This window comes from Xyrauchen texanus, chromosome 31, assembly GCF_025860055.1.
Source record: "Xyrauchen texanus isolate HMW12.3.18 chromosome 31, RBS_HiC_50CHRs, whole genome shotgun sequence".
Taxonomy (NCBI): Eukaryota; Metazoa; Chordata; class Actinopteri; order Cypriniformes; family Catostomidae; genus Xyrauchen; species Xyrauchen texanus.
The window spans coordinates 14,709,123-14,723,929 of NC_068306.1; the positions used below are offsets into that span (position 1 = coordinate 14,709,123).

General features: G+C 38.4%; 1 protein-coding gene across 3 annotated transcripts in view; it reads left to right on the forward strand.

Annotated features, from left to right (window-relative positions):
- Nucleotides 1-14,807, forward strand: part of LOC127625501 (retinoic acid receptor RXR-alpha-A-like) — a 162,027-nt gene that overhangs the window by 37,564 nt on the left and 109,656 nt on the right. For all 3 annotated transcript variants that reach the window (XM_052100827.1, XM_052100825.1, XM_052100826.1), the window contains exon 2: nt 11,278-11,388. In XM_052100827.1, coding sequence (XP_051956787.1) covers nt 11,278-11,388 — 111 coding nt within the window. The remainder of the gene's footprint in view (nt 1-11,277; nt 11,389-14,807) is intronic.

A 14,807-nucleotide genomic window follows, 5' to 3' on the forward strand; every position in this document is an offset into this window, starting at 1 on the left:
CTGATGAAATCAGCTTGGTGGGGTCTGAGATTGGCCTTTGACTTGACACATAAAACCACTGTGCTCAGCGTGGGGGCAACCAGGCAGTCCTGGTGTCAGTCCATGTGATCTGTTCCTTTTTTTGATTGGTCAGGCCAGAACACCTGTGGTCTCAGCAGTGGCCCTTGTTAAGGGTGGAATTTCAGAGCAAGGTAAAGTTACGGCCCCTGTGGTGAGATACACAGAGTGAAAAGGGCAGAATGCATTAAAACATTGCCTAAACTTTTCTGCTTTCAAGGAAGGGTGTGGGTTTTGGTCATTTTGTCTACTTGATTACTCAACAGATAAATCAACATATTGCTCAAGACTAGGGTAGACTGACATCTTTGGCCGTTTCATCGTGTCTCATTGTTTTCTTCAGCTTCCTCCGCCATAAGCTTCGTGTTTCAGAATAGTTCAAAATAGTTATTTTAAAAAGTGTCTCAACAGGCCTCTATCGTACTCCATCTAGCTGCTAGAAAGGATCCAAAACATATCCTGTGTGAACACCCCCAGTTTTGAGCATTGCCCTGGATGGAAAGTCAACATTTACTGACGTCCGATGAAATGTGCCATTGGACTGAAATTATGCAAAATATTAGCATTTTTAATTTTGTCATCATATAGCCAAAATTATGCCTTAACCAATCTCAAAATAACATGAAATTTGGTGTGAAATGTTTTGAAGTTTTATTTATTGAGCTTGTTTATGCGCAGTTTCAAGACAGTTATACTTAAAGGGATAGTTCACCCAAAAATGAAAATTCTCTCATCATTTATTCACCCTCATGTCATCCCAGATGTGTAGATTTTTGGAAGAATATCTCAGCTCTGTAGTTCCATACAATGCAAGTGGACGGTGATCAGACCATTGTAGCTCAAAAAAATCACATAAAGGAAACATTAAAGTAATTGAATCCAGTGGTTAAATACATATCTTCAGAAGCAATATAAGTGTGGGTGAGAAAAAGATAGAAATGATTTTTTTTACTCTAAATCTCCACTTAAACTTTCACTTTTCAATCTGAAAGTCACATGTGGTGCCTGTTTAGATTCACTTTCACATCTGAAAGTTAAAGTGGAGATTTAGAGTAAAAAACTACTTAAATATTGTTCTGTTTCTCACACACACCTATTATATAGCTTCTGAAGATATGATTTAAACTTCTTAGTGTCTTATAGTTTGCCTTTATGTTTCCTTTATGTGATTTTTGGAGCTACAAAGTTCTGATCACCATTCACTTGCATTGTATGGACAGAGCTGAGATATTTTTCTAAAAATCTTTGTTTGTGTTCTGCTTACGAAAGGAAGTCATACACATCTGGGATGGCATGAGGCTGAGTAAATGATCAGATAATTTACATTTTTTGGGTGAACTATAACAATGTGTAAGGTCATGTAAATCTTTTTCCTCTTTTGATGTCAAAAAGCAGAGAATATCCAGATAATTTTTTTTTCTTGTCAGATTTTTGAAATAAGCTGATTTTGATAGTTATAAACACATTGGTTTCCATGTAAATGCACTCAGTATGATGTTTTAATCATCTATTATTGCTGTTATTTCTGCGTAATTGTCCATTCCTTCTTTAAAGTTGACTTTGGTTTTATGTTCACTTTTATTTCGACCTCTGGACAGTGTCCTCCTTTCCAATCCTCTTGGAAAGCTCTGTTTCGCTGACAAAATGTGAAGTCAAAACACGTTACGCTCCGCAACGTTATATTGGCTATTTCCAAGGAGAGAGTGAGTCGTAGATGGAAAAGAACAAAGGGTTGATGGAAAGGTGCAGGGAGATAATTTCCTGTAGAAACAGACAGTTTGCTGATTGGGCACATACAGAACAGCAATAAAAGGTTTGACATTTCCTTCATGCTGATCGGCTTTAAGGAGATGGCTTCCTCAATGAAAGAGCAATTGTGCCTGTGCGTCATTGATTCGCAGAGACAGAAGACTGGGTAGCATAGGGGTTTAACCAGGAGACCCAACAAAGTCAGGCTGTCAGCCCTGATGGGCTTTGATTAAAGCGCAGTAGAGGTTGCATCCGTTTAATGTAGAATAACTGTCATTACCGTAATTGAATCTAATGAGAGGCTTCTCAGCCTGATTATTTCTGGAAGTGGAAAGCAAACATCTGAGGTTAGTTTCGGACACCACAGCTAAATATGCTCATTGGCAGTGAGAGACTTGGAGAACATACAGCCTATTTAATAAAAGCATGTTTGCCGCATGTATCAACAGCGAGAGTGCGTTTGAAAAGGTAATTGGTTCATCAGTTCAAAATTAGCTTAAAAATTCTAAGGACCATGTCCTTCGCTTTAGATTGAAAATACCCTCCTCCAAATATTTCCACATTCAGAGATGAGGCAATCTCCTCAACATCTCTAGCTGCTAATAAAGCAGACAAAAAGAAATAGGTTATTCAAGGCCGTATGGAATGCACTATGCCCATGCATCTCTGAGCACTGAAGGCTATGTCTTGGGCACAGGAAAAAGGATTCTGCAAAATGTATTTCACAAAAACAAAAGAGTGAATAATCTGATCGCCATGGACGTAGTGTTGCAGATACTCACAATAAATCTAAACCTATATTTAACTCAATTGATGAACAGTTTAAAGGAGCTCTGAACCACTGAAATTTGCTCAAATGTTTAAGTTGTCAACTGAAACCTAGTGTATGTGCTGTGAGGTAGTAGGAAGACTTAAATGGGCCAGTTTCTCATTCTCCTCCTTGAAGGTTCTTATGATACATGTAAACTTCCACTATCCTGATAAGATTAAAAAAACTGATTAAACCAGCCTAAGATGGTTTTATGGTTTTTGCTGGTCTCCCAGACTGCTCAGACAGGTCTGTTTGCTGGTTTTAGAGGGGTTTGGGGCATATTTCATCTGGTCGGCTAGGAAACCAGCTGGCCAATCAGCTAAACCAGTTGAGCACCAGCTTGTCCAGGCTGTTGGATGACAGAGGAAGATTCATTTATATTTATAAGGAAAGCACCACTTGGTTGGTAAGGAGTTAGGTTTAATGGTAGGGTTTGGGTTGGGTTATAGTTTTGTAGACCAATCAGGTGGCTCTTTCCTGCTCAATATTATTGATTCATCCAATCAGGGATGTCTTTCTTCAATATTAAAGTGACTCTTTCCCTTCATTCCGTAAATTCACAGCCAGGCTGGGACAACAGCTAGACCAGCAAAGCAGCTTAGGCTGGTTTAAGCTGTTTTTTATTTAGCAGGATATGCTATACTTTGATGCTGAACAGCATTTCCACAGTAACCAGATTGAAGCAGGTTCTAAGCAGAGCCATCTCAGTAATACCCCAATTGGAATTATAAAGTTTCAAGGAGAACAGCAGTTCCCATTTCATACAGGGGTCTGTGACCTTCTCTAGTCACTGTGGTCTAACCAAATGGGAATTTTCAAGCAGTACTTTAAAAAGCATTTTATGATATTTTATGATTTGGGCTTTTTTATGATGGGCTGTTTGGATTTATTTATCAGTAGAGACAGGATGGGAAATTATTTGGTATAAAAGGGGAGTGGTATTGGGAAATGATGCAGACCAGATTGAAACTAGCCTCTCCCTCATGAGCGCCATTGCTCAATCTGTTTTAAGAATTTGAGCTAGCAGTTAGTTCATAGTTTTGATACGCTAAATGCCTTTAATCTGGAATACTTTAAATTTTGTATATTTTGACATTCTTCAGGCAAAGATTTTTGTTGACATTAAACTGTATAATTGACCACTGTCCCAGAAAACCGATTTCTTACATGGCTGTGCAAGTTCTTTGAGCCTCTTATTACTCTGCGCACTCTTTCTTCTCACATAATAAAATTATTTAAACTCATCCTCTTCATATCAAGGTCTTTATCTCCCTGTCAAGGTTTTATTTTATTATAATGACCAGCTGTCTGTACATTACCCCTTACTCAAATAACATATTCATGAAATACAAGGACCATATTTACCGGCTCAGTATTCTATACGACTGTGCTCAGAATACGTAGCAATGTCGCAACTAGCCAGTCCATCGCATCGCATTTACTCTGCGCAGAATGTCAGGGAAGATAACTCTGATCGGTTGCTTATTCTGGACACGGAGACTTGTTCCCAAAAGCCTCATTGCAAAAGAGAGAATTAACTTGACTTGAATCAGGCGTTTGCTCCAAGCCAAGACATAAAGATGCAGTCCAGAGGAGCTGTTAAAGGACAGATTACTTAATCAGTGTATTCATCAAGCCTGTTTCAGTTACAATCAAACGCTCACACAGTATGTTGTTTAAACACAAATATCTGATTAACCTAATAAATGAAGGGTCTACTCACAGAATAGCTTGTCTGTCAGTGGCTTCTCTTTTAGAAATTAAACTGAGAGCCATAATATTGTGGGAAATATGAGTTTAATTGAATAGAATATGTGGCCAAATGGTGCATGGCTACTCTCTTAATTTCGCACACTGTATAAACATCTAATAACTTATGGATGCTTTGTCAGATTTAGTTAACTTCAGCTGAACATCAGTGTTTAGACTTGATACATTTGAATGTATATGGAAATATATATATTTTTATTTTGGGGGGAGGTTGTATTGATACACAGTTGAGAGAGAACAGTAAATCTTGGGGGGTGAGAGAGGGAAACCGGATTGGACTTAAACCTGGGTTTCCCACATTAGCACCACAGCTCATAGTCTGACAACCACAAGGCCACAGCTCCAACATATCTGGAACATTTTAAAGAGCATTTGTTTTCATTCTATTTGTTTTTTGGAAGTGTGGCTAAGAACTTCTTTTTTTCCTCTCCTTTTACTTTTTTGTGGTGGTCCTGTCTTTTCACATTACCCATGTTTTAGGAAAAAGCCGAGCTTGACATTAATTTTCAGTGACATTGCTCAGAGCAAGCGGGCATGTGTCATTGTCCGCCCTTCACTGGTTACACAATACAGAATCTGCTGTGCCGAGATGAAGGTGATTCAGACCGTCGGGTTTTAGGCAAGAGCTAATGGGCCAGGCTGGGGAGCGAGGGAAACACCACAGGGAAACTTGTCCCTAATTACCCCACAGAAATACCTTATAATGCATAATAAATTTGGTTTCACTTGCTTTAGTTGTCTGATGTTTTACACTCTGGATGAAATATATTCTATTGAAGTGGTGGTTCTAAATTGGTTGAACCAATATTCAAATGATAAGCCATGTTTGAAGTCGATGAATGATCGGCGAACGTTTGCCTGCAGAGTTTGCATGTCACCTTCTTGGGGTCATCCTTTACCCTCTTGAAATTATCCCACATTTTGGATTTCCTGTCTGACATAATTAATTACCACATGGACCAGCCGTGTAATCAATCATGTCTGTCCGTCACTGACTGCCACTTCCTTTGGTGTTTTTTCTTTCTGCGACCAACCGACCAATCAAAAATTGGTCGACCAAGACTCTTCTCATCGACTAAAGTTTGGTTGACTATTAGGGGGCAGCCCTGCAAAGAATATGCTAAATTATTCAAATGAAATAATTTGAATAAGAAAACTTACAACTAAAAAGCAGATGTGATTTGCCAACCTGGAACACATGGAGCAAACACTGAGCCATATGTTGTATTTTTATTGGTCAGTGATGGGGAAATTTGCAGCAAAATATAAAAAAATTGTATTGGATGCACCACCTTTGATGTCAACAACAAAATATATTGAGAGAGAGTTGTTTTCTTCTCTCTTTTAAAATCTGATAAGCTTATTTCTTTGCATTTAATTATTTGCATCTAGCATTGTTTTTTTGTTCCCACCAGATTAAAGCCACTCTACTTGAAAGCAGAAGTCTGAGACTCGTTTTTCATATCTTACCGTTTATTTCACTGCAGCTACTGTACCAGACCCCTGCATTAATGCATTAGCTTCCACTCTAATCTGTACAAATTCTCCCATAAGCAATGATTAATCACCTGATTTATAATCAGACTTATGCTCATACTTTTTAAACTTTTCCAATAATCTTGTGATTTTCACATGATGCTGATTGTTCATTGATGCATATTTCAGCTGTTCTGTTTTTGTTAAACCTGCTTATTGGTGGCATTCAGATGGAAGAGCTTTGAAGGAATAGTACACCAAAAATGTCACCATTCACTCACCCTCATGTTGTTCCAAACCTGTATGACATTTTTATTCTTGCTTGAAGCACAAAAGACGTAAGAATGCTAGCCTCGGTCACCATTCACTTTCATTGCATCATTTCTCTATACAATGAAAGTGAATAATGACTGAGAATAACATTTTGTCTAACATGAGGTTGTGGAAATGATGACAGAAATTACATTTATGGTTGAATTGTCCCTTCAATATGAATTAATTCTCACTATTTTAAACAAACAAAAAAGTTTGTTTATTCCTCAAACTTTTGTTTCATTTTTTTTTTTAAGACAAGCTCAAATCACCTGTCTGCCAAGGTCTCGTCTTAAAGGGCCTTCAACCATCTCTGACATTTTCAACGTTTCTATAATTTTAATCAAACTGCTGTCCGTTTCCTGTGCCCCTCTCCCCCCTCCATCCCCTAACTAACCCCTCCTCCTATTGACCAAAGCATCAGCATCCCAGCTGGCTTATCATGGGGAACTAATTCAATATCCCTGTGCCTGTTTTAAATGTCATTGGCTGAGCTCATCTGGAATGACATGTTTTTCATGGTGGAAGTAAAGGTGCTTTATTGAGCAGGGATCAGAGCGAGGGGATGCGACTGCCCTTCGCTCTTCATGTTGGCTCCGATCCGAAAGGTCTACAAGCTTTTTAAGATCATTCGGTGCACATTCCATGCAAGCTTGCTCATCCTATCCCTCATTGGATTTGAGTCATCATCACGCATCCTTAGCTGACTGGTAAAAGTAGACTACGGCAAAAGTTTGATCCTTAAATGTCAGTTTATGTGCTTGAGTAAAGAGTCTGCCTTGACCAGTTTTAATATTGTTCAACTTTATTACAAATATTATATTGTATTATCAAGACTTGTTTTGAATGATGATGTAATTGATTTAGTATGTCGAAATACTTTTTTTTTTATTCTTAAGGGATAGTTCAACCAGTTTCTTAAACAAGAGTCACATGTCTTAAATTTTGATTGACAGATAACCCCTCGTGTACGGCATTCTGTAATCTCTAGCCACATGGGTGATTGTATCACATAACCAATTGTGCCAAAGAAAAGGTCCCAGTGTATGTAATGACCCAAAACCCCTGAAATACACAGCATGGCGTCTTACCCCAACCCCTGCAGGCAAACCTGACTCATCCTCCTCCGATCTCACCCCTGCTCCTTTCTTAGCGCTCCCCGGGCGCTTTTACTCCCTTCCATCCCGGCTGGGCCGGCAGCCTCTGGCGTTGTGGGTCACATAACTGGGCAAAGCTGGAAATGTGAGGGGTCGGCCAGGGCTTACCATGGCAGAGAGAGTGGGGCAGCACACAAGGCAGGGCGGGTCAAAGGGCGTTGGTACTTTAAAAGATCAATTTTGAGTGTAAAGATCAACTAAGCATCTGCTTTGACAGGCCTGCCTACTCATTGCCTGTAGCCTGATATTGAAGTGAGTAATCAGCAGTAATTCTGTACAAGTGCATCTTTTACAGAACCCAAGATAATAATCAGCATCTATAGGGCAGTTTAGTGCTAACATGCTGATAATATTTGTGATTATATTACAATGATGTTGTATTAGATTTACTGGTATGAAAGTGGTTTATTAAAGGAAGTTTAGGTATGTGGTTTTATCAAAAATAATGAAGACGAGATGAAAATCTTTTTTAAAAGAAGAAAAATCTAGAAATAATATGGTTGATTTAGATAATCATATAATGTTGAGAATCACACTGCTTGGGTTTTACAAAGGTGAACTGCTTTGCTAGCAGGTTATTTAGTTCACTCAAACACATAATTAATACAATATTTACATCTTGAAACTTGTACGTGAACTTGAACTTGTAAATGATGTGCTTATCAGAATGTGTCATTCATTTTGGGTATATGCAGTTGTCATAACAATACACTTTATGTAATGGAATCTTATACAGTTTAAAGGGGGGTTCACGCTTCTGATTTTAATAAGTAACACTACACAAATAACCGTCTACTCCCTTTCCAGCAACAATACAATCACACAGCTGTTAAATATGTATCCTGTGAATTGAGCCAAGAGGTCAGTGTGTGACATTTCGATCTTCTGTTGGTCACTATTCCTCACATCATCCAGTTTCGCAGTTCAGAGTACGCCAAGCTTGAACTTCGCAGCGGTTTACAAAATTAATTCGCTTGATCTTGTGTTTCCAGTCTTCCACATTCCAATGGATTTGAAAGGATCGGGAAGTGTAGTGTGACTGACTCTTAAAAGAATAGTTCATCCAAAAATAAAACTTCTCTCATCATTTACTCACTCTCATGCCATTCTAGATGTGTATGACTTTCTTTCCTCTGCAGAACACAAATGAAGATTTTTAGAAAAATATTTCAGCACTGTAGGTCCATATAATGCAAGTTAATTGTGACCAGGCCTTTTCATGCTCTGAAGCGATCCAGTTGGTTTTGTTTAAGTACAGACCAAAATATAACTCTGTTTTCCCTTTACATCTTTCCAATGAAGTACGTCATTTCACAGGTGTTTCTCCATTCACCACTACTGCGTCTTTACTCTGATGTTCACAAATATGCCAACTGTAATGAAAGTGTGCCATTGTGCAAGAAACGTCATGACGCAATTACTGCGTCAGTACTGAAAAGGTTTACACCACCCCATACAGTCCAAATGAAATTTAAATCGGATGTGGCCAATTTTTCGGAATGAGCTTCAAGCCGGTCACAAATGGATTACCTGTGTCCATGTAACTATTGATTTAACCACTGGAGTTTGATGGATTATGTTTATGCTGACTTCATCTGCTTTTTTGGGGCTTCGAAGGCCTGCCACCATTTACTTGCATTGAATGGACCTACAGGGCTGAGACGTACTTCTAAAAATCTTCATTTGTGTTCTGCGGAAGAAAGTCTGAGACACATCTAAGATGGCATGAGGGTGATATAAAATGATAAAATAATTTTCATTTTTGGGTGAACAAACCCCTCAACCCTGTAAAGCCTGGCACATGAAAGAATTGTCTGAAAATTCTTTGTTTTCCATTAATCTGTTTTAGTACCACTTTTGCACACACACCAAGAAAAAAATCTAAAATTATGTATCATGTTTGAAACATTAGGCTTTAAAGGTCATTATCCTTCTGAGGCCCAGCAATTCATTTTCTGTTTAGGGCATTTGTTATTTCAGTTTTTCTTAGCCCATACATGCTACAGTGATAAATCTTGGGGTATTATCAGAAGACTTACTGGGCTTTTCAGACATACCGAATGTTTGAGATTTTGGCCTTCCTCTCCTTGGTCTATAAATATGGATTGAAATATATCACAGTTCAATTTAGCACATCAAATACAATATGAATTAAAAAAATTCAAGAAACAATTTTTATCATATGTATTCTATGCACCAAACACAATAGTGAAATTTACATTTACATTTATTCATTTGGCAGACGCTTTTATCCAAAGCGACATATTTAAGGAAATTGTAAATATTTTTTCACTGGGTCTCAGGAACTAATGGTAAGATGACATCATAATAGCTTGTAATATAAAATAATGAGATATTTATAATGACAGAGTAGGCTGCATATATGAAAATATGCAGAAATATTATTTCACACTTTAAATATATCTTATAAAAAGTATATGTCAGAATTTTCAAAGCTCTGTGATTTAAAAAATACATTTATACTGATCATGAATGGAATATAATGGAAATTGGGAGATATACCTTAAAAGCCTACTGTACCATATTTGATACATGTAAATTCAACATGCTTTTCCAATAAAATAATATGCAAAATTTTAACCAAGCATAACTTGCTTATAGTCAGCAAATACTCGTTTTAAAATATCAGTAACAATATAATCATTCCTTTACTTTATTAAAATTAGCTGTCATTTATCCCAACATAAGAGTAATGTTTGCGGAAGTCTGTCACCATATTAAATGGATCAATATTAACATTGAAACCACTTTTTTCACACATAACCTCTAGATGGTGCCAAAAATATGTGAAACTTACATTCCATTTGTTTTTTGGCTTTTCAGCTTATACAGAGAGTGAGACAGGATCTGTCAAATGTTGTGTATCATATTTGAAAGATATGGAATCATAGCATGAAAAACTCTAATCTGTTTTCGTTTGAAAACCCTGTTGTCAGTTTCCTAATGTCATGTAATAGAAAACACAGTTCTAGTGTAGATGAGAGGCATAAGCATAGAAAAATGTATGCTTTTTCAAACAAAAACCCATATTAAACCGGTTGTTAGTGACCACCGTGCACGAGTTACTGCCGTGCACTCTCTGGTGATGTCACGGTCCTGTCACCTTGTCTGAAAGGGTTTTTGTCTGACGAGGGCCGTGGCATCATCATTCTCCGTTTGTTTTGTTCCAAGTGTGTTGACGTTTTTCTTCTTCATGTGTTTCAGGTTCTGTTGGCACGTGTAATCAGCGTTTCCATGGAAACCCTGATTGATTCCTTGGGAACGTTGATCATGCCAACTTTCAACTGACGAGTGGCACCTGTTCCTTGTGTGTTCATTACTATTTTAATTCCCTCGTGTGTCATGTCCTTTGCTAGATTGTTAATTGTGGAATATTTTATGTTGCTCAGTGTTGACTGAGTGTTTGAGCATTGTTGTTTGATGTTGAGTACCAGCCTCACTCTCTCTGCCTAGTTGGTCCTGTCTCGTGTATCTTTTGGTTGCCCGCGTGTCGGGTGTGTGGCTGCCTCCCAGTTTTGCTGTGTGTCAGCTGGTCTTCCACGGAGGATACTTCATCTCTGCCCGCCGGTCAGGAGTAAGATTGCCCTACCCTGCCGAAGATTCCATGAATCTGAACGTATTATTTTGTCAATAAATCATTTCAACTGTTCCTCTGCCATTGGGTCTGTTTGTCTCGCTATCGCTCGTTACAGTTTTAAGACTAAAATGCAACGAAAGGGTTTTCAATGCGTAGTGTGGACGTTTGCACATTAACTCCAACAAAGATTTTTAATAGACTAAAATAAAATGTGAAGTAAAATGGACTACAAGTAATGAATATGACATGACAACATATGAAGTACATTTTTGATCGAGAGACAAAAACTATGACTAATTCAAAAAAACTGTGTAAAAATGGACACTGTTGATGTGTTCTTTTTGTAGGGTTCCTGAAGCCCCAGTGCTCGATACCGCCGCCCCCTCAGAGAGGACGAGCAGATGCGTGTACATGTTTCACCGGCATGTGCCCTCTCCATCAGCGCAGACTTTCTACAGGTAACACAAACACATGCACACCAACACCAGATGCATGAATCCATTCTCACAACTGCAGAATCGCTCATGTTCACCACACACAGTCCTTAAGCGTTCAACAATAACTCATCATGTGGCAGTTTTGTAAGCCAACCATAAAATAATTCTGTCTTTCTGTGTGTCGACTCTTCGCATGAAACTGCATGGCTCTTGCTTTGAAGAACACTCAAGTTACATCATAAATCAATACATTTAAAGGGATAGTACACCCAAAATTTTAAATTCTGTCATCATTTACTCACACTCATTTTGATCCAAACCTGTATTACTTTCTTTCCTTCATGGAAAATGAGATGTTTTGCAGAATGTTAGCTTCAGTCACAATTCACTTTCATTTAATCTATTTTACATTTCATTAAAATAAAAAATAAAAATTGGAACACAGATCTTTTGTTCCATGGAAAAGAAATTGTACAGGTTTAAATTAACATGAGGGCAAGTAAATAAATAATGACATAATTTACCTTTTTGGGTGAACTATTCTTTAAATCATATTTAGAACCCAGAATTCATCCTAAACAGATTTCCAACACACTTGCTCGTAAAACACCAAATACATTATGACTGGTCATGTATGTAAAGTGTGCAGGAAACAAGACACATCTTGCATCACATACACAAACCTCTAATCAGTATTTGTGTCTGTACCCCATCATATGTTACAGTGCTGTTGTGTATGATTTACAGTTTTGTTATGGAGGTTTAAGGGGCTGATGGACATGTTAGCACCGGCTACACAATAAGCTGGTCTTCCACTTTCATCACCTCTGAGTGATCCTCATGGGGCAGCACTGATGGTAGCAGAACTGCACATTCCAGGTGTGATCCTGTGGTATGTGGGGAATGGTTCACAACAGAGGCGGACTGGCCATTTCGGGGTGGGCCGGCCGTGAAACGGAGCGGCGATATGCTGAAGGGGGGTGTGAAACGGTGGCGCAGTATGGTGAAGGGGCCCCCGATATGCAGAAGGGGACAGCGAAACACACTGCCACAACACCGCTGGTCTTTACTGGTCTAGTGACCTGGTTAAACCAGCTAAGCACCAGGTTGACCAGGCTGGGAGACCAGCTAGACCACCTGAAGCCTTTGTTGATTTAAGCCATTTTCTCTTTTTTTTTTCAGCAAGCATGACATGTGTTCTAATATATTTTAGATGCGTGAAATCGAACATGCTCTCTCTTTGATTTTACTTTTAATGTGGGATTAATTTTGACGGAATCACATCTTGGACTGTTTATTTATTTTTACTAAAAACAACCATCAAGTTACAGTTTTATCCATCATTTCCCTGTTAAATTGATTGAATACATATTGTACTCACTTGGCTATTAAAGACAGACAGCACGTATTGCTTAAAACATAGGACTGCATTTATAGATTGTGCATAAAGTGATGTTTGACTTTGTTAGTTTAATTTATGCCATTCACACCCAGCTTGTTCTGAAATTTCTGTTTCTAAATGAAATAATATATATGTAAGTTTCTGTACTGGCTTCATTACTGGCTTAATGGTCTTGAAAAACTACACAAATGAGTTTGCCTATAAAAATGATTTCTGTCTACATATTGTCTTTTCCACAGCCCATAATAGAGCTTGTGGAGAAACACTGCATGGTGCTAAGCAGGCTGTTCTGGGTGAAATGGTTACTGTGGAAACCATGCGGTCTGGTGTGAGGTGGCATTGGATGCTAGCCTAACTGGAGTCGCTCATTTACAGAAGTAGCAATAACCGTGTTTCTAATTAGGGAACATGTTGCCGTAAATCTACTTGGCCATGTTCGAAACGAGAGGTTGTGTTCTCATCTGTACTTGTTGCTTGTACTGTGGTCGCCAAAATCACACATTAGAGTGAGGAAGCTCTTAAGTTCCTGTAGCTCAAATGGGAATGCATGATGCTAGAAATGGCAAGGTAATGGGTTTTGATTCTCATGGAATGAAACATATTGAGAAAATGTATACCTTTAATGCAATATATGGGGACGTTCACACCAGACTTTTTGTTCTGATCAAAACCAGCAGGACGAAATGCATCTGAATGGAATAGAATGTCTTGACATGCTTATAATGCTTATAAAAGTTCTGTTGGTGAACAGGGTGCTGCAAGCAAACATTACCCAGGGAGATCTGATTCCTTTAACGACACCACATTCACTGGTGTGGTAACACTTTGTATTCCAGTGGTTTTACATTGTTGTTTTTTTTTACAAAACCCAATGCTACTGGAATGAGACCATAAGAAACACAGCGTTGTTTTTCAGTTTCAAAGGCAATCCGTTTTTTATTAATATCATTTTTTAAGAAAGGCAAATAAAAAAGAACTTTTTTGGAGAGGCGGCAAAGGAAGTGTGCCAGAGGGAGCACTAAAAACGGCTGTACTGAGGCCTCACAATGCCGTCCTTGTGCTGTGATTTGGTCTCTCCTTGCTACAGCAAGCAGAGGAATGGAAAAGATTATCCACAGGAATGTCTGGGGTGCCCTCAAACCGAGCGGTCCATGTGACTGGCCAATGGGAGAGCTCAAACAAGTGGCGGGATAATTTTTTCCTGATGAACTCAACCGCCTGCTCCATAATAGAGTCTGATTGCCAGCACTGAACTCACATATGGTCCATGTTTGGAAAGACCCAATGACAGGACCAATTCAGTAGTAGAGGGAGAAACTATCGCTGGCTCTGCTTTTGCTTTTTTTATTAGTGTTGGGTAAGGACAAGTGTTTGAGAAATTAAGAGCTTTAGCAGTTAGGCATGGGTCATGATTGTTATCTAATCAACACTAGTCAGTAATGTAGTCGATTAGATTAGTCATTTAGTGAGCAAAAGTTGCTCACTGATTATTTCTTTCTATATGTACAGTAATTTCTCAGTAATTAGTCGACTAGTTGTTCAGGCAACCCAATGATTAGTCAATTTTACAAGTATGTCATTTTGCACTTCCCTAGTAAGGATTTGCAAATGTTAGTAGTGGCCACCGCAGTCAATAGTGTTGTCAAAAGTTCTGGTACTTTGGTACCAAGTCAGTACTAAAATAAAAAAGATGTAATGATACCAGTGTTTCTGCATTACGGTAGTACTGAGCACCAAATCTATCCGGTACGTCTCGCAGTATGACTGACACGTGACAGCTGTAATATGCTCATTTTGGGCACATGTTCTGTGACCTCTTTTACACTGAAATGGAAATTTAGCTCAATTAAATCGTGACATATCTTTGTGTTAAATGCCGCTAGAGGCTGCAATCTTAGTGCTGCATACTTTAAATGTACAAAGCCTGTAAAGTAAAATGTAATATTTTCACTTGTTAAAAGTTTTAATAATTAATTGATTAGACACCATTTTGATGATGAAATGATGATGATGTTCATTAGCACATTATCATATTAGC